General features: G+C 39.7%; 1 protein-coding gene across 4 annotated transcripts in view; it reads left to right on the forward strand.

Annotated features, from left to right (window-relative positions):
- Positions 1–1,101: 1,101 nt before the first annotated feature.
- The window catches only part of rbm44 (RNA binding motif protein 44), a 29,162-nt gene continuing 5,568 nt past the window's right edge, over positions 1,102–24,695 (forward strand). The window contains exons 1-10 of one of the 4 annotated variants that reach the window (XM_072914514.1): positions 1,102–1,171; positions 1,574–1,723; positions 5,046–5,073; positions 5,148–5,254; positions 10,154–10,228; positions 10,293–10,350; positions 18,733–18,764; positions 23,038–23,141; positions 23,209–23,336; positions 23,408–23,948. In XM_072914514.1, the coding sequence (XP_072770615.1) occupies positions 1,609–1,723; positions 5,046–5,073; positions 5,148–5,254; positions 10,154–10,228; positions 10,293–10,350; positions 18,733–18,764; positions 23,038–23,141; positions 23,209–23,336; positions 23,408–23,948 (1,188 nt within the window). In that variant the 5' untranslated portion in view covers positions 1,102–1,171; positions 1,574–1,608. The other 3 variants (XM_061970940.2, XM_061970938.2, XM_061970941.2) reach the window with 3 other exon arrangements.

Here is a 24,695-nt window from a genome sequence, read left to right on the forward strand (position 1 = left end):
TTGTACGAGAACGAGCAGCTGGAGCGTTATTGTGGTTTCTGCTTGAACTCTTCTCACATGCACACGCGTGCCTCTGTCTGTTCTAATTTAGGTGCACTTTACATCTGCAAGAAAAATGTTGAAATTCAATCATTATTTGTGTGACATTTGACATTACATTGGTACTGATTCTGAATAGTAACATTTCTGCTTTGTCACCAATAACGTACACACACCTTTTGTCTTTACAGACCGCTGCCGCCCTCTAGTGGATATTTGAAAACAAACAGTAAAATGCATGTTTATCATAAAACTATGATTACTTGTGTTTATTTACGAGGGATTATTCTGTCCTCTCAACCCTGTTTTCCCTACATGTTTAAAAGCTTAGCATCATCATTACATAACACTATGTTCTCACAATCGTTGAACAGCAATGATAATTGTACAATTATAAACGTTAATAGTCACAACTGTGGTTGGAGTGTCCGCCCTGAGATCGGTAGATCGAGAGTTCAAACCCCGGCCGAAAAGACTATAAAAATGGGACCCATTACCTCCCTGCTTGGCACTCAGCATCAAGGGTTGGAATTGGGGGTTAAATCACCAAAAATTATTCCTGGGCGCGGCCACCGCTGCTGCTCACTGTTCCCCTCACCACCCAGGGGGTGAACAAGGGGATGGGTCAAATGCAGAGGTTAATTTCACCACACCTAGTGTGTGTGTGACTATCATTGGTACTTTTGAATTATTTATTGTAAGACTGGAGGTGTAAACCATTTATGAATGCTTTGTTGTTTTTTTGCTACAAAGCTAATTTCCTTTAATAATAGGGGTGGGCAATACTGAAAGTTTTGGACTTTATTCGATACCAATCAGAAGGCCAGTTTGGCAAGATCGATACCTCTATACTTTTACTGGAAATGTTTTTAAGACGTTATTAAGATCGTGAATTTTTGCGACGATTATAATGAAACTGATATACAATTCCAGGTAAGCTACATCAAAAAAGATCAACAAACTTCTTTGTGAACAAATGAAAATTAACTAGTAGTTTCCCTTGCTGTATGCTAGTATCGATCCAATACTTGGATCGCCTTTCCATCGCCGCTAATTAAGGACAGGTGTACAGAAATGAAAGAATAAAGGTGTCCGACTTACGTCAGACGCAAGGCTGTCCAATGTGTCCACAAGTTAAGTAAAATTTGAAGTTTACCTTTACTTTCTACAAATATGTTACTGTAAATATGAAGATAAATGACAGTATTCACGCTGAGAAAGTTAACTAGCACTTAGCTACAGGAAAGTAGCTATTGTCAATGGGTTGCTACGAAGAAGATGGCGACCATTTTGAAAGTAGTTGACATTTGGCGGTTTGTTGGCTGTAATAATTTACACGAGGTGCTACCGCATACTTGGCCAGCTGTCCGCACGAAGTTAATACGGGGTGTATTTCGACGAATTCGGACAATAAACCCGTGTTTGTGAGTTAGTCGGCTGCGTTGACAGAGCTAGCAGCTAGCTAGCAATTAGCATTAGCCATTTTTAAAAGGAGAGATGCTCATGCCATATTTTTTGCTGTTGTCGTTTGTACAGTTACAATAATACCGTCCGCGAGACTCTACATTTATGGCTTTCTACGCGCCGTGTTGGTCGAGTACTCTGCCCTACTGGTCGACTCCCGCAAGGCCCTTGGATCAGTCGAGCTTGCTGTCATGCTACCACACACAGCTCATGACCCCACGTAAGTCTTTGTGTTATTAATAAACAGGTAGTTATACAAATTATAAAATGCTACCGCACAAAGCGCAGGTCCCCATATAAGTCTTTGTATTAATAAATATGTATTAATACAAATTGTAAAATTCTACCACACACAGCTCAGGGCCAATAAATAGATAATTATATAAAATTTAAAATGCTACCACACACAGCTCAGGACCAATAAATAGATAATTATATAAAATATAAAATGCTACCACACACAGCTCAGGACCCATATAAGTCTTTGTATAATTAATAAAAAGGTGACGATACAATTTGTAAAATGCTAACACACAGCTCAGGACCCCACGTGAGTCTTTGTATTATTTTAAAAACAGATAATTATACAAATTATAAAATGCTACCACACACAGCTCAGGACCCTATATAAGTCTTTGTATTATTGATAACAAGTAGGGATGTCCGATAATGGCTTTTTGCCGATATCCGATATTCCGATATTGTCCAACTCTTAATTACCAATACCGATATCAACCGATACCGATATATACAGTCGTGGAATTAACACATTGTTATGCCTAATTTGGACAACCAGGTATGGTGAAGATAAGGTCCTTTCTAAAAAAAAAAATAATAAAATAAAATGAGAAAAATTAATTAAAAACATTTTATTGAGTAAAAAAGAAAGTAAAGCAATATAAAAACAGTTACATAGAAACTAGTAATTAATGAACATGAGTAAAATTAACTGTTCAAGGTTAGTACTATTAGTGGACCAGCAGCATGCACAATCATGTGTGCTTACGGACTGTGTCCCTGCAGACTGTATTGTTATATATTGATATATAATGTAGGAACCAGAATATTAATAACAGAAATAAACAACCCTTTTGTGTGAATGAGTGTGAATAAGTGTAAATGGGGGAGGGAGGTTTTTTGGGTTGGTGTACTAATTGTAAGTGTATCTTGTGTTTTTTATGTTGATTTAATAAATAAATAAATAAAACAAACGATACCGATAATAAAAACCGATACCGATAATTTCCGATATTACATTTTAAAGCATTTATCGGCTGTTGATATCGGCCTGCCGATATTATTGAACATCTCTAATAACAATTATTATTCAAATTGTAAAATGCTACCACACACAGTTCAGGACCCCACCTAAGTCTTTGTATTATTAATACATAGATAATTATAAAATGCTACCATACATAGCTCAGGACCCCATATAAGTCTTTGCATTATTAATAAATAAATATGAATATAAATTATACAATGCTACCACACACAGCTAAAGACCCCTGCGTAAGTATTCACATAAATCATTGTATTATTAATAGATATTAGGGGTGTCCCGATACACATTTTTTGATTTGTATTAGAGGTGTAACGATCCGTTTAACGATTAAATTCAGATTATATTTTGATGTTTCTAATGCGATTCAGGGACGATATTTGTTTTTTTGGAACAATACAATCTTAAACAATCCAGTGAGTTAAAATCAATTTAGTAACTTTTTAGCAAAATAAATCAATGTGACTGTAATAAATACTGGATACTGCAGGAGAGGTTTCCTTGTTCCTTGAGTCATACCAAAGACTATAAAAGTGGGACCCATTACCTCCCTGCTTGGCACTCAGCATCAAGGGTTGGAATTGGGGGTTAAATCACCAAAAATAATTCCCGGGCGTGGCCACCGCTGCTGCTCACTGCTCCCCTCACCTCCCAGGGGGTGATCAAGGGTGATGGGTCAAATGCAGAGAATAATTTCGCCACACCTAGTGTGTGTGTGACAATCATTGGTACTTTAACTTTATTTCTTGTATGGGAATTATGTATCAGTGAATTATGAATATAAACAAGAAAGTAAACAACAATTAATGGGCAATGCATTCACATCTTTGATTGATTGAAACTTTTATTAGTAGATTGCACAGTACAGTACATACTCCGTATAATTGACCACTAAATGGTAAGACCCGAATAAGTTTTTCAACTTGTTTATGTCGGGGTCCACGTAAATCAATTCATCTCATTTAAATAATGTGAAACCAATACTTTAGGTTTAATTAACAGGACGAAGCATTTTCTGCTCACATTTAAACAGTCAAGACATTTTAATAGAAGTACGATAACCAACATTTTAACAGTAGATTTACTTGCTACCTCTGCTTTTGTGTTTCAGTATATCATTTATACAATGACAATCATAGGTACTTTAACTTTAACTTTAATATCAAAAACAAAGTGCAACCAACAATTCAGGTTGAATTAACAGTAGAGTTAACTGAGAAATGAAGTAGAACCAAATCTTTTCAGTTTAAATGAGCAATGGTTTGACCCGCTACTACTCTCTTTTTCATAAACCGCTACGGTGGCCGGTAAAAGTCACAACAAACGGAATCGCCACAACACAACAACATAAAGCCAAAACACAACAATATAAAGACGGAACAGAAGCGATATCAGACACATTTTGGTGACTCACCGACTTCCTGAGGCGGAAAGTTGAAAACGGTGTAATAAAGGAAGTTGGAAAAGTGAAGTGTGACCACCTTTTCAGTCATAAATATCTAACTTGTTCAATAATACTATTATACATTACATTACACTGTTTTCAACATTCTTCCTCAGGAAGTTGGTCTGTCGGCAAAACTTGCTCAGCTGTCCCTTCCGTTGCGTCATTTGTGGCATAGAATGGTGTTACGTCTTTATATTATTGTGTTGTGGCGTTTGTATTTGTTGTGGCTTTTGCATTCGTGCTGTAGCTGAAAGTTGTAGGGTTGTGGCTTCATGATATTGCCTTGACGGGTGTGACCTTTCTCGGCCACCGTAGCTATCCACCATTCTTGTTTTACCCACTGATGGCGATGACGCCGCAGTCGGGCAGACAGACTAGAATAATGTTTAACGTCCTTATCATTAATAGTGCTGAACTTCATATTAAGTCTGCCGTTCTTAAGCGAGTGTTTTCCTTTTTTAGTATAAACACACACGATCGATTGCCTTTTAAAACAATGTTGAATCGACACCTATCTTCCAGTAGGCAAACTTGCCGAGCACAGATCGATTACACTCCTAATACAAATCTTAATGCTACCAGCTAAAGCCTCCTTATAAGACATTACACAAATCACTGTATTATTTATAAATATGTAATGCAAATGTTAAAATGCTACCACACACAGCTCAAAACTCCATGTAAGTCTTTATGTAAGTCATGTAAATCATTGTATTGTAAATATGTCATACAAAAGTCTTAGTTTGGAATAACATTTGTTGTGGACAGAGTTGCCAGGAGAAAATGGGTTGACCTAGTGCTCTTCATTTTCAGAACCGACCATAAAGTTCTTTTTGCAAAGGTATCACTTTATAAATATGAAAAACATCGCTGTTGGTCCTTTTTTTTACGACTGTTAATGGTGTCATCTTTCAGGTCCCTGTACAACTTTGTGGCAGCTCATCCCAATATTTCATTGATTGACGACAGGCTCGCTGACTGGTACTTGAGTTTGTCCTCCAACTGCAAACAAGCCATACAAGGTCTGCTCAAATCTTTTATGTCCAACTTTTATTTTTGTAGCTTTTCAGCAAAGTTTTTTTCACTTCAGACCCTCTACATCAGCTTCAGTCAAGTAGCGGCCTAGAGGCCGCATGTGGCCCACATGTTCAGTTCGAAACTCAGCAGAAATTTTGCAGCAGATTCCTTAGACGATCCCTGCTCTAGAGCACTTTAGAGCAGTGTTTCTTAGGTAGAGGGCCGTGAACGCCCTCTAGAGGGTCGCCAAAAAGTGTTTCTTAGCTGTGGTCTGTATGGGCTGCAGCGGTACCCGATTGTAATACACTTTTCCACCACTTGTGGCAGTAATGACAATATTAAACAAACAAAAAAAGTCTGGAGCTAAAGTCGTAAAGAAGTTTAAGTGCAAATATTATGACTTAAGTGATGAAGCTGAATTTTTCATTTGCCCTTTAGTTTTGACATTTTTCAAATAAATATATAATATCCTTATTTATTGTTAATTTAGTTTAAAACATTTATTTTAACACTATCCATCCATCCATTTTTCTACCGCTTATTCCCTTTGGGGTCGCTTGGGGCGCTGGAGCCTATCTCAGCTACAATCGGGCGGAAGGCGGTGTACACCCTGGACAAGTCGCCACCTCATCGCAGGGCCGACACAGATAGACAGACAACATTCACACTAACATTCACACACTAGGGCCAATTTAGTGTTGCCAATCAACCTATCCCCAGATGCATGTCTTTGGAAGTGGGAGGAAGCCGGAGTACCCGGAGGGAACCCACGCAGTCACGGGGAGAACAGGCAAACTCCACACAGAAAGATCCCGAGCCCGGGATTGAACTCAGGACTACTCAGGACCTTCGTATTGTGAGGCAGAAGCACTAACCCCTCTACCACCGTGCTGTCCTATTTTAACACTAATTGTATGTAAATGTATTTTCATTAGTTTGTGACTGCGTGGGTTCCCTCCGGTTACTCCGGCTTCTTCCCACCTCCAAAGACATGCACCTGGGGATAGGTTGATTGGCAACACTAAATTGGCTCTAGTGTGTGAATGTCTGTATTTGTCAGGGTGTACTTCGCCTACCGCCCGAATGCAGCTGAGATAGGCTCCAGCATCCCCCGCAACCCCGAAAAAGGGACAAGCGGTAGAAAATTGATGGATGGATGTGTCCCTTCTATTGCAGTATATTTGATTTATATTCATTTTTGTAATCAGCCTGTCATACGTTGATAATATTTGTGATTAACACATGCTATTATATCATTTGAACTGTTAAACTGTTAGTATATTAGTTATAATTATTGAACATGATTAAAATCAAGAGTAAAATTACTAATTCAGTGTTAATATTTAAGTGGGTCCCGTGCCCCTCTGTAGTGAAAAAGTTTGGCCCCCAAGATCAAAAAGGTTAAGAACCCCTGCTTTAGGGAAAATAAACACCTAGCAACACAGCTACCAAAAATGCAGTGTTTATGTCCAATAGGGTTGTAATGATTAAACCTATAAATTTGATTAGGAAAAAAAGCTTTGATTTATATTCTGTTGCATTGATTAATCGTTAGTGTAACTCATAAAAAAATTAAATGCTGAGTGCCAAGCAGGGAAAAAATGGGACCCATTACCTCCCTGCTTGGCACTCAGCATCAAGGGTTGGAATTGGGGGTTAAATCAACAAAATGATTCCCGGGCGCAGCACCGCTGCTGCCCACTGCTCCCCTCACCTCCCAGGGGGTGAACAAGGGGATGGGTCAAATGCAGAGGACAAATTTCACCACACCTAGTGTGTGTGTGACAATCATTGATACTTTAACTTTAACATAAATAAAATTAAAACAAGTTTAAAAGAAGGTAAATACATGGCAATGGAAGTGAATTAAAGGTAAAAGGTGAAAAAATGTAAATAAGTAAAAAATAAGGTGTAAATAAAAGTTAGGAATATTGAAGGTAAACTAGGTAAATGAAAGGTAAGATAAGTAAAAGTGTAAAGAAGATAAATCAAAGGTAAATAGAAGGTAAAATGTGGAATATAGAAAGTAAAATTAAGTTAAACAAAAGGTAAATAAAAAGTAAAAGAAGGCAACCAGGAGGAGGCAATATAAAATAAATAAAAGGTACAATTTGGTAAACATAACCTAAAAGAGGGTAAATAGTAGGTTAAAGTAGAAAATAGAAGATACATACAAGTTAAATAGAAGGTAAAAGAATGAATGTAGAAGGTAAAATTAAGTTAAACAGAAGGTAAATAAAAGGTAAAAGGAGGCAATATGAATAAAAGGTAAAGTTTGGTAAACAAACTAAAAGAAGGTAAATAGTAGGTTAAAGAAGGAATATAGAAGGCACAAAAAGATAAAACAAGGTAACACATGGTCAAAAGAGGTAAATAAAAGGTAAAATAAGTTAACTGGAAAGTAAATAAAGAGTTTCAAAAAGTTGTAAGAAGGTAAACAATGTAAAAGACAGTTAAATAGAAGGTAAAAGAAGATAAAAGGGTCAAATAAGGTAATGAAGGTTATGACAAGTACACAAATCTTAATTTGAGCTATTTTCCCTAAAATACGCATTGAGGCTACAAAGTGTGTTTTATCTAATCACTCCATTAATCGAAGTAACTAATCAATAGATTACTTGATTACCAAAATAATTATGTCCAGTCCCAAAGGGAATAAGTGGTAGAAAATGGATGGATGGATGGAGTGTAATAAATTACACGTACAGTCTATAGCAGGGGTCCTCAAGTACAAATCTTGAAGGTCCACAAATGTTTTTTTTTAAACAGGCTGGGTCCGTTTATTATCGGTCAAGCTTATATAGTAGCAGGAGGTAAGTAGTTTAACATTTTCTTAAAATTAACAAAAATAAAATAAATATCCAATAAAATACATGAAATATTTTCTTTGAAACAAAAATAAATAAGAACTTTGAAAAAATGTGTCCTCTGCATTTGACCCATCCCTTGATCACACCCTGGGAGGTGAGGGGAGCAGTGGGCAGCAGTGGCGCTGCGCCCGGGAATCATTTTTGGTGATTTAACCCCCAATTCCAAGCCTTGATGCTGAGTGCCAAGCAGGGAAGAATGCTGGTATGAGCTTTTAAACATAACCCGTTAACTGCTGCCAATCAAATGGTGAATAAGATACTCTTTAGGGTTCATATGTTTGTAAATCTGACTGTGATGAAGTCAGTGCCTCACCAGCCATCAACCTCACCGCACGTTACTGCTCTGTTGCTATTTGTTGTTGTGTCATAGATTTAACAAAAATCTTGCTTGATGTTTCATATGACTTTTTCAGCCTCGTGATTTCTTTTTTTCTTAGCTCTGAATCATGAGGAAATGTCTCTTCAAATTCGCGGTGCTCTTTCAGATAGTGACGTTTCAGATTTTCACTTTTCACCAGAGCAACAGTACTGTTGCATATTAGACACATTGGTCTGGTACTTGCAATAGGTAGGATGAAAACATATTGCTCTGTCCATTCTTCCTTGAAACGTCGGTTTTCCCTGTCCACCTTTCTTTTACCAGCCTGAGCCAACTTGGAGCATGCCATTGTGATTTGATTCACATTCAGTGACTGACGAGTGAACAGTTAGCGAAGTAGCGATACGAGACAACTGTGTGCCTGCAGCGAAAGGTTCCATGCACTGTGCACTGCACATGTGTATGACCCAGGTGGTAACAGCCTATCAGCGCGTCGTTGTGATCGAGATGACAACCCATACCCCGGAATTAGCCAATCAGAGTGGCGTTCTCTCGCTCGCTCTCTCGCTCTCTCTCTCTCTCTCTCTCTCTCTCTCTCTGAGAGAGAGAGAGAGAGGGACGGAGTGAGTGAGACACGAGAAGTGTAAACGAAACGTGGAGATATTTGACTAAAAACAACGAAGAACGTTGACTTGCGCTAGCGATAACTCACAGATGAATACAATTATTATATTTTTTATAATAATTATAATTATAATAATAAAAATAATAAAAAATAAAAACTTTTTATTTTTATTTTTATTTTTTACTATAATTCGTGCTGGGTCCGGACGGACACGTCGCTGGGTCCGGACATGGACCGCGGTCCGCCTGTTGAGGATCACTGGTCTATAGCAACCACTCAAAGGAAACAGCAAAAGTGGCCACTGTATGTAGGTTGCCATGACGACCTAAGGCTCAAAGCCGGATACGGGGGCAAAAGTTGAATTACCATAGTAAACGTTTGATGAGGTGTTGTCTGATTCGTTGAGACGGCGAAAGTAGAGAGCTACTGCTTGCCGATAGGTTAAAAGTTTGAGAGCAATTGAGGGACTGTGCTCATTGGCGCAGGATAATATACCATACCAACTTTATTTGAAAACAAACACAGTTGAAAAACAAAGGGCTGTATGCCACAAAGAAATATAAATATTAAAAAAAGCAGAAATAGCAAGTTTATCCTAAGAAGAGTAAACAGTTAAATAATAAAACAAACTTGGCGGATTCCGCAGAAAATTGGCACAGATGGGGTTGAGCAGGACCGGAAGTACAACATAAACAATAAATCAGATTGATTTTCAAAATAAAGCGCTCAATAATAGCTTACTTACCCAAGTTAAAAGCACAAAAAGGATTGTGTGCCTGTTGTGTAATTTATGCCACATACCAATTATCTATGGAGCTTTCTTTCCTTCGACTCGTTTTCTAGTCCAGTCTAGTCGGGTGGCACACACATGCAACTTGGACAGTTCCAGCTGCTGTATCTGTAAGTGCATTAAAAAATGACCAGTTCTCATTCATCTCTTTAAAGAACAGTTCAAAAGACTTGGTTCTTTCGCAAACGTCACATCTCAATTCTGGTTTTTGGGTTTGGTCATGAGGTAATAGTTATGTCAGGTTTTCAACATGTCGTCCTCCAATGTGAAAGTCATTCCAACATTCTTGTGTTGTCGCAGATGAAGGAGGCTTTCACCAGTTCGTGTGGAGACACCCTGCATTAGAGGTTCTGCAGCATCATGTTTGTTTGAAGAGTGAGTAGTAACTTACCATCATGTTGAAAAAATGGAACTTTGATTTAAGTAAGCAACATTGCAGATGACATAGAAGGAGGCAGACAGGCTGCTAAGCCAAACATCACGCACAACCAGCTAAGGTACGTACTCCACTACTTTTACACCAGTTATTTACTAACGGGGGTGTAACGCTACGGCAGCAGTGCCCATTACGTTGATCGTCAGCTACCGGTCGATGACGGAGGTTGTGTCAGTCGATCGCCAGCCAGGCATTAAAAAAATAGTCCTAAAAATTTGTGATTATCATTCTTCGCTATGACGTGACTTTCATCACTTGATTGACATTCACAAGCTCAGTATTGAGGAAAAAAAACGACTGACAGGAAGGCGATAAACACTTTTTTATTTTAACAGACTCTCACGCCGTACGTGCTGTCAAAACTATAAAGACTGACCGATCAGTTCCTGTCTTCACAATAAAAGTGCTGCTCCATCCTGCCTGCGCTAACAAAATAAGAGTCTCAGGAAGCCTGGGCGCACACAAGCTAGCAAGCTACGGAGTTTGCCGCCGATGTATTTCTTGTAAAGTGTATAAAAAGGAGTATAGACGCTGGACAAATAAGATGCCAAAAACCAACCACTTTCATGTGGTATAGGACAGAAAGGAGGACTTTTTTTCTCCGCCATTTGAAAATGTGGAGGTTATCAGCACTACTGTCTGATTCCAATCAATACAAGTCATCAGAATCAGGTAATTCCTTATACATTTGTCTTCATGAAAAAAGGGAATCTACAGGTAAAAGCCAGTAAATTAGAATATTTTGAAAAACTTGATTTATTTCAGTAATTGCATTCAAAAGGTGTAACTTGTACATTATATTTATTCATTGCACACAGACTGATGCATTCTATTGTTTATTTCATTTAATTTTGATGATTTGAAGTGGCAACAAATGAAAATCCAAAATTCCGTGTGTCACAAAATTAGAATATTACTTAAGGCTAATACAAAAAAGGGATTTTTAGAAATGTTGGCCAACTGAAAAGTATGAAAATGAAAAATATGAGCATGTACAATACTCAATACTTGGTTGGAGCTCCTTTTGCCTCAATTACTGCGTTAATGCGGCGTGGCATGGAGTCGATGAGTTTCTGGCACTGCTCAGGTGTTATGAGAGCCCAGGTTGCTCTGATAGTGGCCTTCAACTCTTCTGCGTTTTTGGGTCTGGCATTCTGCATCTTCCTTTTCACAATACCCCACAGATTTTCTATGGGGCTAAGGTCAGGGGAGTTGGCGGGCCAATTTAGAACAGAAATACCATGGTCCGTAAACCAGGCACGGGTAGATTTTGCGCTGTGTGCAGGCGCCAAGTCCTGTTGGAACTTGAAATCTCCATCTCCATAGAGCAGGTCAGCAGCAGGAAGCATGAAGTGCTCTAAAACTTGCTGGTAGACGGCTGCGTTGACCCTGGATCTCAGGAAACAGAGTGGACCGACACCAGCTGGACTGCTGCTGAGTGGTCCAAAGTCATGTTTTCTGACGAAAGCAAATTTTGCATTTCCTTTGGAAATCGAGGTCCCAGAGTCTGGAGGAAGACAGGAGAGGCACAGGATCCACGTTGCCTGAAGTCTAGTGTAAAGTTTCCACCATCAGTGATGGTTTGGGGTGCCATGTCATCTGCTGGTGTCGGTCCACTCTGTTTCCTGAGATCCAGGGTCAACGCAGCCGTCTACCAGCAAGTTTTAGAGCACTTCATGCTTCCTGCTGCTGACCTGCTCTATGGAGATGGAGATTTCAAGTTCCAACAGGACTTGGCGCCTGCACACAGCGCAAAATCTACCCGTGCCTGGTTTACGGACCATGGTATTTCTGTTCTAAATTGGCCCGCCAACTCCCCTGACCTTAGCCCCATAGAAAATCTGTGGGGTATTGTGAAAAGGAAGATGCAGAATGCCAGACCCAAAAACGCAGAAGAGTTGAAGGCCACTATCAGAGCAACCTGGGCTCTCATAACACCTGAGCAGTGCCAGAAACTCATCGACTCCATGCCACGCCGCATTAACGCAGTAATTGAGGCAAAAGGAGCTCCAACCAAGTATTGAGTATTGTACATGCTCATATTTTTCATTTTCATACTTTTCAGTTGGCCAACATTTCTAAAAATCCCTTTTTTGTATTAGCCTTAAGTAATATTCTAATTTTGTGACACACGGAATTTTGGATTTTCATTTGTTGCCACTTCAAATCATCAAAATTAAATGAAATAAACATTTGAATGCATCAGTCTGTGTGCAATGAATAAATATAATGTACAAGTTACACCTTTTGAATGCAATTACTGAAATAAATCAAGTTTTTCAAAATATTCTAATTTACTGGCTTTTACCTGTATATGTTATGGTTTGAGTTTATTTCAAACATGCATACAATTACGACATGATACATTATTATTAAAGACCTTTAACTTCCATCCATCCATTTTTTATTGCTTGTCCCTTTTTGGGGTCGCTGGGGGTGCTGGAGCCTATCTTTAACTTCCATCCATCCATTTTTTATTGCTTGTCCCTTTTTGGGGTCGCTGGGGGTGCTGGAGCCTATCTCAGCTGCATTCAACTTGTTAAGAAAAATCAGCTATTCCATAAAAATAAAAAAAATTAGTTATAAATATATACACATATAAATATAAATATATATATATATATATATATATATATATATATATAAACGATATACAGTACAGGCCATACGTTAGGACACACCTTCTCATTTCAATGCGGTTTCTTTATTTTCATGACTATTTACATTGTAGATTGTCACTGAAGGCATCAAAACTATGACACCTATGAATTGAAAACCATTTCAGGTGACTACCTCTTGAGGCTCCCCGTTAGAATGCCAAGAGTGTGCAAAGCAGTAATCAGAGCAAAGGGTGGCTATTTTGAAGAAACTAGAATATAAAACATGTTTTTGGTTATTTCACCTTTTTTTTGTTAAGTACATAACTCCACATGTGTTCATTCATAGTTTTGATGCCTTCAGTGACAATCTACAATGTAAATAGTCATGAAAATAAAGAAAACATTTTGAATGAGAAGGTGTGTCCATACTTTTGGCCTGTACTATATATATATATATATATATATATATATATATGTATATATATATAATGAAAATGAGGTAGATCTTTTCGACTTGGTCATTTTAAAAGTAGCTTGCCTGCTGAAAGTGTGGGCACCCCTGCCCTACGCCATCATGACGCTCACCACCTACCTCCTTCAAAGGTAACTGTTCTGTACAGTCAGATAACAAGCTGCTGTTGTGTAAACCACTTTAATGTTTTTTGTTTTTTTTAAGATGTATAAAAAACTCCAAACTGCTGGAATGTATTTCCCGCCAATAAATACAATTCTGAAATAAATGATAAAATAATAGTTAAAGCACACAGGAAAGGTGATACATTTTGTACATTAAAGATGACGACAAATTAAAAAAACAAGCTCGGGGCTAAAATGGCCCCCGGACTGCATTTTGGACTCGTTTGCTTCACAAAGTTTTTCAGTGAAGTGCAACAAGGGTACCAAATCTGGTTCTTTTTTGGCATCGACTGAATCCCGCCGTTCGTACACGGCACCGCTTCACGTAAAATCCCACGGTGCCATGTTACGGTACCTGGGTTGCGTCTGACCTCACGCCTCGTTCCTGACTCAGCAAGTCTTCACATTTCAGCAGCACTGAGAGCGGACTCAGCCAAACTACCTCTAAGTAATGTTGCAATTTCCAAAGCCAACAAAGCAATTGACTCAAAAAAATGCGCAATAAAGTAAGGCGCCACTTTTCTAAAAATGCACTAACTTGATGCTAACATACATTGGCTTTGCTGTTGACGTGTTACTGATTAGCATTAGCAATTTTACATGGCGATTTCAATACCTCTTATTTTGTTAACAGGCATGTAAAATATCCGAAAAAATAGAAAAAAATTAAATATCCGCAAAAATTAAACATTAATTTTCTTGTCAAAATATTATTCCATGTTTTTTCAATGAAATATCAATTAAAAAAATACGATCCAAACAAAATTTGTTAAACGCTCACCTAAGCCGCAGATACTCACTGTTCCTCTTGCCTAAACGCCGCACTGAGTTGCAGGACGGGGAGACGATCAGAAGTACCGAAACATGCTCGCTAGTTAGCATCGTCTAGCTAGCATCGTCTAGCTAGCTTACTTGTTGTCGCCTGCATTCGCTCTCCGAGCCACTACATTGACGGCTTTCTACTTTGCTGCTAATTATATTTGGATTATGGTAATCCGAACAGTTGTAGTTCTAAAGTTTTTAATAGTAGCCAGTGAGAAGGTATATTTTTGACGTGACGGATTGTAAACAGAGGTCACAACACAGGAATTGTATCACCCCCAGTGGGCGTGGCTACAAGGATACAGTTGCCAAACGGGAAACGAGTTCTTTGAATGCATGTTATAGAATTCTACATAACATATTAAATGATAATGTTAGTAAATTGTCTATTAAAAAAAACCTAAACATTTTGAGATTCATTACATGGGACAGCCAAAAGAGGTTGGTAGATGAGAATAAATCTAAACGTAAAATATAGTAGAAATGTACCAATTGCGGGAACAGTAGTCTTGTTTTTCCAAACTTTCATTTGGGATTTGTGTGGCAGCACTTTGTGCTGACAGAAATGTTCCTTTTCTCTCCTTTTTTTTCCTCATAGGGTGCTCACATCCCTTCAAATGAGATGCACGTTCAAATCAAACAGCTGCTGCGTAATATGTGCAATACAAAAAACAAAACCACACACCATAAACTATACAATGCTACTGTAGTCGCAACTTATATCATACTTGCAAATGAGACTCAGAAATGTGATAATGAAACAAGCTGGACATCAGTTATCATAATTAGCTCATTTTTAAATGTTGCAATAAAAAAGTTTTTGCTATCAAAAATAATCAATATTCATTAACACACACAAAAGTACCGAAAATCGTTACCACTGAGTATCGGTATGGATTCCCAAGTACCGGGAATTGGTACCATATAGGTTCAAATGTGAATGGTACCCATTAGAGATGCGCGGTTTGCGGGCACAACCGCGGAGTCCGCGTATTATCCGCGTATCGGGCGGATGAAATTTTAAAAAATTAGATTTTATCAGCGGGTCGGGTCGGGTCGGGCGATTGAAATAAAAAAAAAAAAGATTTTAAATAGATTCAGGCGGGTGGCAGTTAAACCAATTGGGAAATATATATACATAGTTAAATGTTGTTACCCACATACGAAAAACGAGCAGGCACCTGCTGCATATGCCACAACAGAAGAAAAAAAAAAAAAGAGATGGACACTTTTACGGAGCGGAGAAGGCCCCCGACGCCTCGCCGGGGTCCGGGACCGAGGCCCCTTCCCCCGAGAGGGCCCCACCGGGAGCCGTAGCTGAGGCGATCCGCGAGAAGGGCCCGACGCACGTCCAGGGTCACCACCGCGCCCACCGCACCGACACCCCGCCTCGTCCGCCTTCGCCGCGGCCGGCGTCACGCGCAGCAGGTAAGCAGCTTACCTGCCCGCCACCCCCGTGGCCGGGGGCTCGTAACATGGGTCACTCCGCGCGCTCCGCCCGCGCAGCTTACCTGCCCGCCACCCCTGTTGCTGGGGGCGCGTAACAGGGGTCACTCCGCGCGCAGTGCGCTCACGAAAGGGGTGGGGCTCACCCTGGTTGATATAGACAGCAGCTAGGACGGTGGCCATGGAAGTTGGAACCCGTTAAGGAGTGTGTAACAACCCACCTGCCGAATCAACTAGCTCTGAAAAGGGATGGCGCTGGAGCGTCGGGCCCATACCCGGCCGTCGCCGGCAGTGAGACGCGCTTGGAGGTGCGCTCAGCGCGGCTCCCATATGATTGCGCACTGGTGTGCGTCTGGGTCGTGACAGCGTGGCACGCGAATGTCTGTGCTGCGTTGGATCAGTCTCCTTTCTTTAACAGGCAAAAGCTTTATAACCTCACTAATGCCTTGCATCGTCTATATTAGATATACAGGTAAAAGCCAGTAAATTAGAATATTTTGAAAAACTTGATTTATTTTAGTAATTGCATTCAAAAGGTGTAACTTGTACATTATATTTATTCATTGCACACAGACTGATGCATTCAAATATTTATTTCATTTAATTTTGATGATTTGAAGTGGCAACAAATGAAAATCCAAAATTCCGTGTGTCACAAAATTAGAATATTACTTAAGGCTAATACAAAAAAGGGATTTTTAGAAATGTTGGCCAACTGAAAAGTATGAAAATGAAAAATATGAGCATGTACAATACTCAATACTTGGTTGGAGCTCCTTTTGCCTCAATTACTGCGTTAATGCGGCGTGGCATGGAGTCGATGAGTTTCTGGCACTGCTCAGGTGTTATGAGAGCCCAGGTTGCTCTTATAGTGGCCTTCAACTCTTCTGCGTTTTTGGGTCTGGCATTCTGCATCTTCCTTTTCACAATACCCCACAGATTTTCTATGGGGCTAAGGTCAGGGGAGTTGGCGGGCCAATTTAGAACAGAAATACCATGGTCCGTAAACCAGGCACGGGTAGATTTTGCGCTGTGTGCAGGCGCCAAGTCCTGTTGGAACTTGAAATCTCCATCTCCATAGAGCAGGTCAGCAGCAGGAAGCATGAAGTGCTCTAAAACTTGCTGGTAGACGGCTGCGTTGACCCTGGATCTCAGGAAACAGAGTGGACCGACACCAGCAGATGACATGGCACCCCAAACCATCACTGATGGTGGAAACTTGACACTAGACTTCAGGCAACGTGGATCCTGTGCCTCTCCTGTATTCCTCCAGACTCTGGGACCTCGATTTCCAAAGGAAATGCAAAATTTGCATGGTTGGGTGATGGTTTGGGGTGCCATGTCATCTGCTGGTGTCGGTCCACTCTGTTTCCTGAGATCCAGGGTCAACGCAGCCGTCTACCAGCAAGTTTTAGAGCACTTCATGCTTCCTGCTGCTGACCTGCTCTATGGAGATGGAGATTTCAAGTTCCAACAGGACTTGGCGCCTGCACACAGCGCAAAATCTACCCGTGCCTGGTTTACGGACCATGGTATTTCTGTTCTAAATTGGCCCGCCAACTCCCCTGACCTTAGCCCCATAGAAAATCTGTGGGGTATTGTGAAAAGGAAGATGCAGAATGCCAGACCCAAAAACGCAGAATAGTTGAAGGCCACTATCAGAGCAACCTGGGCTCTCATAACACCTGAGCAGTGCCAGAAACTCATCGACTCCATGCCACGCCGCATTAACGCAGTAATTGAGGCAAAAGGAGCTCCAACCAAGTATTGAGTATTGTACATGCTCATATTTTTCATTTTCATACTTTTCAGTTGGCCAACATTTCTAAAAATCCCTTTTTTGTATTAGCCTTAAGTAATATTCTAATTTTGTGACACACGGAATTTTGGATTTTCATTTGTTGCCACTTCAAATCATCAAAATTAAATGAAATAAACATTTGAATGCATCAGTCTGTGTGCAATGAATAAATATAATGTACAAGTTACACCTTTTGAATGCAATTACTTAAATAAATCAAGTTTTTCAAAATATTCTAATTTACTGGCTTTTACCTGTATAACAACGGGCGGGTGCGGGCGGATGGCGGGCGGATGCAGTTCTGATCAAATGTTAGATCGGGTGGATTGCGGATGGTTGACGACTTTCTGATGCGGTTGCGGATGAAATAATTGCCTATCCGCGCATCTCTAGTACCCATCAATTATGCAGACAAGTACAACAGAGTCAGAAGATTGTGAAGGATTATATTGCTTGTTGTGAAGTTTGTTAATGGTTGAAGTACATTATTAACTAGAAAAGCACTCAGGAGAGCGCAGTCCTCCGCCAGGCTCTTTCTTTCTTTCAAAAAAAAGTGATTTTGGTCAGCTCCAATATGTAATCACTTGTTCTTTTATCCCGTTCATGACATTTCCTGAAAGTTCGATGAAAATCCACACATTACATTTTGGGCTATCAATAGCGGAATGAAAGAAACCGAGTGAACTAGTTTGTCCTCACGGGGCCGCTAGCATACACACACATGCGTAAATGTTAGGTAATGTAGTGGCAGTGATCTGAATCAGGCCCAAAATCTAATATGTAGTTTCTTGTCCAATGTCTGACATTTCCTGAAAGTTTTAAGTAAATCCTCTCATAACTCAAAAATGATATCGTTTTTGTAGTCTCGTTCTCCATCTCTATTGAACAATGCTTTCATTTGATCTGCTTTACGGGAAAAACTGTTGTTCCCAAACAGGAGACTTAAACCATGAAAGAGGCTTCTTCAAGCGAGCTTCTCCCTGGCACTATCACTAGTATGACTCACGCGAACCAAAAGTATTTGTTTAGCGAGTGAACATTTCCTGTGTAAGTCAGTACTTCTTTGTACCGTACATGTACCGTTACACCCCTAATTACTAAAGTCTTTTGTGTGATTCCATCTTTGTAATGTTTGTAGGTATGGAAGGCCTGGAGAAAGAGAGACGTTTGGTAAAACAGCTTTTATTATTACATCAAGGTCGTACTGTAGATGTTGTCAGTTGTTATTTTGTTGGCTTTTTAAAAGTCTTATGGTAGAACTCCAGATTAAACTGTGTGAACATTTTATTACAGCTATCAATATTGTCACATTATTGTTGAGATTTGGTGGAATTTTGCACTTTAACAGTAGAATAGAACAAAAATATCTCAATCGCTACCGGTGGATTTGACCACAGCCGTGTTTTGTTCAAGCAAAGAAATTCCGTAACACTTCAGAACGCAGATATGTTTATTGCCATGATTGGTATAAAATAGGTTAAGCTTTTTGTTTTCATGGTTACTGTTCACTTATTTGAAGTGTTATGATCATACCTACCTTTGAAAGTAAACTAAGTAAATGAAAGTTAAAATAAGTAAAAGGGTAAAGAAGATAAATCAAAGGTAAATGGATGCTAAAAGTAGTAATTAAAAGGTCAAAGGTAAATAGAAGATAACATGTGAAATATAGACAGTAACATTAAGTTAATCAAAAGGTAAGTAGTCATTAAAAGGTCAGAGGCATCCATCCATCTATTTTCTACCGCTTGTCCCTTTTGGGGTCGCGGGGTGGTGCTGGAGCCTATCTCAGCTGCATTCGGGCGGAAGGCGGGGTACACCCTGGACAAGTCGCCACCTCATCGCAGGGCCAACACAGATAGACAGACACCATTCACACTCACATAATGGAAGATTAAGTATGCATAGAAAGTAAAATTAAGTTAAACAGAAGGTAAATAAAAGGTAAAAGAAGGCAACGAGGAGGCAATATAATTAAATGCCAAAGGTCAAATGTATTTGGTAAACAAACTAAAAGAAGGTAAATAGTAGGTTAAAGTAGTAAATAGAAGATAAATACAAGTTAAATAGAAGGTATAAGAAGGAATATAGAAGGTAAAATTAAGTTAAACAGAAGGTAAATAAAAGGTAAAATAAGGCAACCAGGAGGCAATATAATTAAAAGGTAAAATTTGGTAAACATAACTAAAAGAGGGTAAATAGTAGGTTAAAGTAGTAAATAGAAGATAAATACAAGTTAAATAGAAGGTAAAATAAGGATTATAGAAGGTAAAAAAATATAAAACAAGGTCAAAAGAGGTAAATAAAAAGTAAAACAAGTTAACTGGAAAGTAAATAAGGTAAATAAAGAGTAAAAAAACGGTATAAAAAAGGTAAAACAATGTAAAAGACAGTTAAATAGAAGGTAAAAGAAGTTAAAAGATAAAAGGAATATAGAAGGTAAAAGACGGTCAAATAGGGTAATGAAGGTTATGGCAAGTACAAACATTTTTATTTTAGCTATTTTTCCTAAAAAAGGCATTGACTACAAAGTGTGTTTTTTCTGATCACTCCATTAATCGAACTAACTAATCAATAGATTATGATCATACATACCTATCAATGTTTGCATTTCAAAATATGGGAACTGTCTCCGGAAAATGGGTAGAAATGTAATTTTCATCTCAAATAGCCTTTAACGCCTTTTAAAAAAAACATTCAGCTTTAGACGAAGGAAATCCACTCTGACACATATGCATAGCAGTCAGCAAAGAGAAGGATTTCAAGTGAGAAACTCTGTAATATTGGGAAAGTTTAATTTCTGGGCTCCTTCACTGCTATTAGTTGAGTCGTTTTTCAAGCCGACTCATAAAATTTCTTCCTCGTTGTTACATAAAGTACAGTGGAACCTCAATGTGCAAACTTATTTGGTTCTTAACCAGGGTTTGTAAATTGAAACGTGTGTGTATAGTGAAGCAAATTTTTCCATAATCAATGTAAATATAAATAATAGGTTACAACCTCAAAAGTCTGCATTTAAGTGAAGATTTGTGCACTTTGAACACAATATAAAGTGCTGTAAAGTACTGCATACCAAACAAAAATATGATGATCAACTTTCCATTTATTAACAAGCCAAAGCAATAACTGGCTAAACTGTCCTGTATGCGCTGCTCTGCCAACACTGGCACACACACGGATGTCCCTTTTGGTGCCCTCACGAACAATCTAAAATCACAAAAATCCATTACTTTAACAACCATATACAGGTAAAAGCCAGTAAATTAGAATATTTTGAAAAACTTGATTTATTTCAGTAATTGCATTCAAAAGGTGTAACTTGTACATTATATTTATTCATTGCACACAGACTGATGCATTCAAATGTTTATTTCATTTAATTTTGATGATTTGAAGTGGCAACAAATGAAAATCCAAAATTCCGTGTGTCACAAAATTAGAATATTACTTAAGGCTAATACAAAAAAGGGATTTTTAGAAATGTTGGCCAACTGAAAAGTATGAAAATGAAAAATATGAGCATGTACAATACTCAATACTTGGTTGGAGCTCCTTTTGCCTCAATTACTGCGTTAATGCGGCGTGGCATGGAGTCGATGAGTTTCTGGCACTGCTCAGGTGTTATGAGAGCCCAGGTTGCTCTGATAGTGGCCTTCAACTATTCTGCGTTTTTGGGTCTGGCATTCTGCATCTTCCTTTTCACAATACCCCACAGATTTTCTATGGGGCTAAGGTCAGGGGAGTTGGCGGGCCAATTTAGAACAGAAATACCATGGTCCGTAAACCAGGCACGGGTAGATTTTGCGCTGTGTGCAGGCGCCAAGTCCTGTTGGAACTTGAAATCTCCATCTCCATAGAGCAGGTCAGCAGCAGGAAGCATGAAGTGCTCTAAAACTTGCTGGTAGACTGCTGCGTTGACCCTGGATCTCAGGAAACAGAGTGGACCGACACCAGCTGGACTGCTGCTGAGTGGTCCAAAGTCATGTTTTCTGACGAAAGCAAATTTTGCATTTCCTTTGGAAATCGAGGTCCCAGAGTCTGGAGGAAGACAGGAGAGGCACAGGATCCACGTTGCCTGAAGTCTAGTGTAAAGTTTCCACCATCAGTGATGGTTTGGGGTGCCATGTCATCTGCTGGTGTCGGTCCACTCGGTTTCCTGAGATCCAGGGTCAACGCAGCCGTCTACCAGCAAGTTTTAGAGCACTTCATGCTTCCTGCTGCTGACCTGCTCTATGGAGATGGAGATTTCAAGTTCCAACAGGACTTGGCGCCTGCACACAGCGCAAAATCTACCCGTGCCTGGTTTACGGACCATGGTATTTCTGTTCTAAATTGGCCCGCCAACTCCCCTGACCTTAGCCCCATAGAAAATCTGTGGGGTATTGTGAAAAGGAAGATGCAGAATGCCAGACCCAAAAACGCAGAAGAGTTGAAGGCCACTATCAGAGCAACCTGGGCTCTCATAACACCTGAGCAGTGCCAGAAACTCATCGACTCCATGCCACGCCGCATTAACGCAGTAATTGAGGCAAAAGGAGCTCCAACCAAGTATTGAGTATTGTACATGCTCATATTTTTCTTTTTCATACTTTTCAGTTGGCCAACATTTCTAAAAATCCCTTTTTTGTATTAGCCTTAAGTAATATTCTAATTTTGTGACACACGGAATTTTGGATTTTCATTTGTTGCCACTTCAAATCATCAAAATTAAATGAAATAAACATTTGAATGCATCAGTCTGTGTGCAATGAATAAATATAATGTACAAGTTACACCTTTTGAATGCAATTACTGAAATAAATCAAGTTTTTCAAAATATTCTAATTTACTGGCTTTTACCTGTACATGACCTCGGCCTCAGTACTGCTGCATTTGTGGCAATTTCAAGGATTTTGTGCAATCAAGTCAACATTTTCTGAACTGAATTATTGAGCGTAGAAGATTAAGAAGGAAGAGGACAAGTATTTTGGCTCTGGCAGTTTTATGGGATATTTTGCTTCAATGTCTGCTTGAAGAGCGTATGTGAGCGAGCAGTCGGAGACAGGAGTGGTGGAAGTTTCAAGTGAGTTCCGAAAACATTTTATTTTCACCTGTTTACTGCATTGTTGTCAACTATTTATTTAATAATCATCTATTTTGGCAAATAATTATGACGCTTATGGCTTTTTGCTGACATTCACTATATGTACTTTTCGATTTACGAACTCAGTTGAAGAACCATAACGTTTGTAAACCGAGGTTTCCACTGTATATAATTGACAATTGGGAATCGATCTACAATCAAGACGAATAATAATTGATTTTTTTGTGCACTTTGAATGATTATGACGGCCGGAGTTTTACCCTAGAACAGAATATTTCTTACCTGGGAACAATGGGATTTTAACTGTCTTGCGATCAAATTAAGTTTTGTGTTATTTGCAGTTAGTTGTTCTATTTATTCAAGTGTTAAGGGAGAATCCCAAGCTACAGCAGCCACATCAAGACAGCACATTCCCCTCGCAAGAAGGCTTCCAAGTAGCAAGACCTTCTTGCCCCGGGCAGTTCAATGTAAGAGTACTCACCAAACACAAGCTCATTACATATGAGGGATTAAGCCTTGTCACTGCTCACTCAGCCCTGCGTAGAGACGCTTGCTTCAGATCCTGTGGGACCCCTGGCCAGGTTACGTCTGGACTTCGAGCAGATGGATAGAGGCCATCAAAGGGCTCATCAATGTAGCCAGAAGTCGGCGACAGATGACAGGTGCCAGAGCATGCTGGTCAGTCAAAAGTTGGACCGCAACGTGTGCTCATTCGCTGAAACGTCTGTTACAGGGCTGAATGGCCGCCAGTGGGAATCCAGCTCCAGACCGAGATCTACAAATTGACAGGAGATGAAGTCAAGTACAGTGAGGGTCTGTCGCCACAACCTGAGCAGGACCACACCCTGATGTCCGTTAAGGGTAGCAAAGAGCCGTCAGCTGCTGGAGAGAATCCCTTGGAAGTCCCGGACGTGAACGATGACACTGCTGTCCCAAGCATCGAAAAACAAGGCGGCATCATGAAGGACGATGACACCATCATCTGTGTGTTTAAAGATCAGAAGACCCAAACCAGTGAGGCTAGCTTGGGTCCACCTGAAGCACCTGTAGCAACCTCTGCTGTAGCCACCTCCGCGGTGGATCCCGAGCTTATGAAATTAAGCACCGCCAACAAGTGGACTAGCACTTTGCCTTGTGTAGCCTCCTGCGGTATCATGGTTGGCCCTCCACTCTCCGACCGTTCATCAGCCTTCACCCAAACTGAAGGTCAGGCTACGGCCGACAAGAACGTAATCACCGAGGTGCACATGTCTGACCTGGACTATATCGCTCAGGTGAGCTTGGAACCAGAGATCTATACAGCTCTAATTAAAGGTTTACAGTATATTGAAAAATAGCCATTATACAAGAGAGTCAAAGGGGGACAAAAGGGTTCCCGGGAACTACAATGTATACTCAGTAGCTTGTGCTAAAAATAACTTGGCAAAGAACATTCATCTATCCATTTGCTAGTCCCTTTCGGAGTCACGGGTGTGCTGTAGCCTAACCCATCTGCACTCGGGCGGAATGCAGGGTACACACTAGACAAGTCGCCACCTCATCTCAGGGCCAACAGACAATGCACATTTTAAAATTAAGTCCTTTGCAACTCGTATTTATTCCCGCTAAGTTTTTAAAATAAACATTCTGTTGCACGGTGTCATCTTCCAAGACAATAAAAAGACCCATGAAGGTCCCAGGTCCTCCCAAGCGTTTAAGGGTTCCAGGTACGAATACAGCTTCCGTCAACCTAGTCTCTGCTGTCGTGTCCTTGGGCAAGACACAAGTCACACACTGTACCTTAGGCCAGAATGTGAATGATAGCTTCTCAATGTAATGCACTTTGAGGTACTAGAACATAAATTGCATTATAAATCTAATCCATTATTATTATTATTACCCAAATGTTTTTAATAATAATGTAAAATATTGTATGTTTATAAAAATCTATCATGCTCCTTTTTTTGAGACAAAAGACGCTCAAACGCTTGTTTTTCAATTTGTCGATGCCACCTTGGATCCGCCCCTTGCTAGATGAGGCC

The sequence above is a fragment of the Nerophis lumbriciformis genome, linkage group LG13, assembly GCF_033978685.3.
Source record: "Nerophis lumbriciformis linkage group LG13, RoL_Nlum_v2.1, whole genome shotgun sequence".
Taxonomy (NCBI): Eukaryota; Metazoa; Chordata; class Actinopteri; order Syngnathiformes; family Syngnathidae; genus Nerophis; species Nerophis lumbriciformis.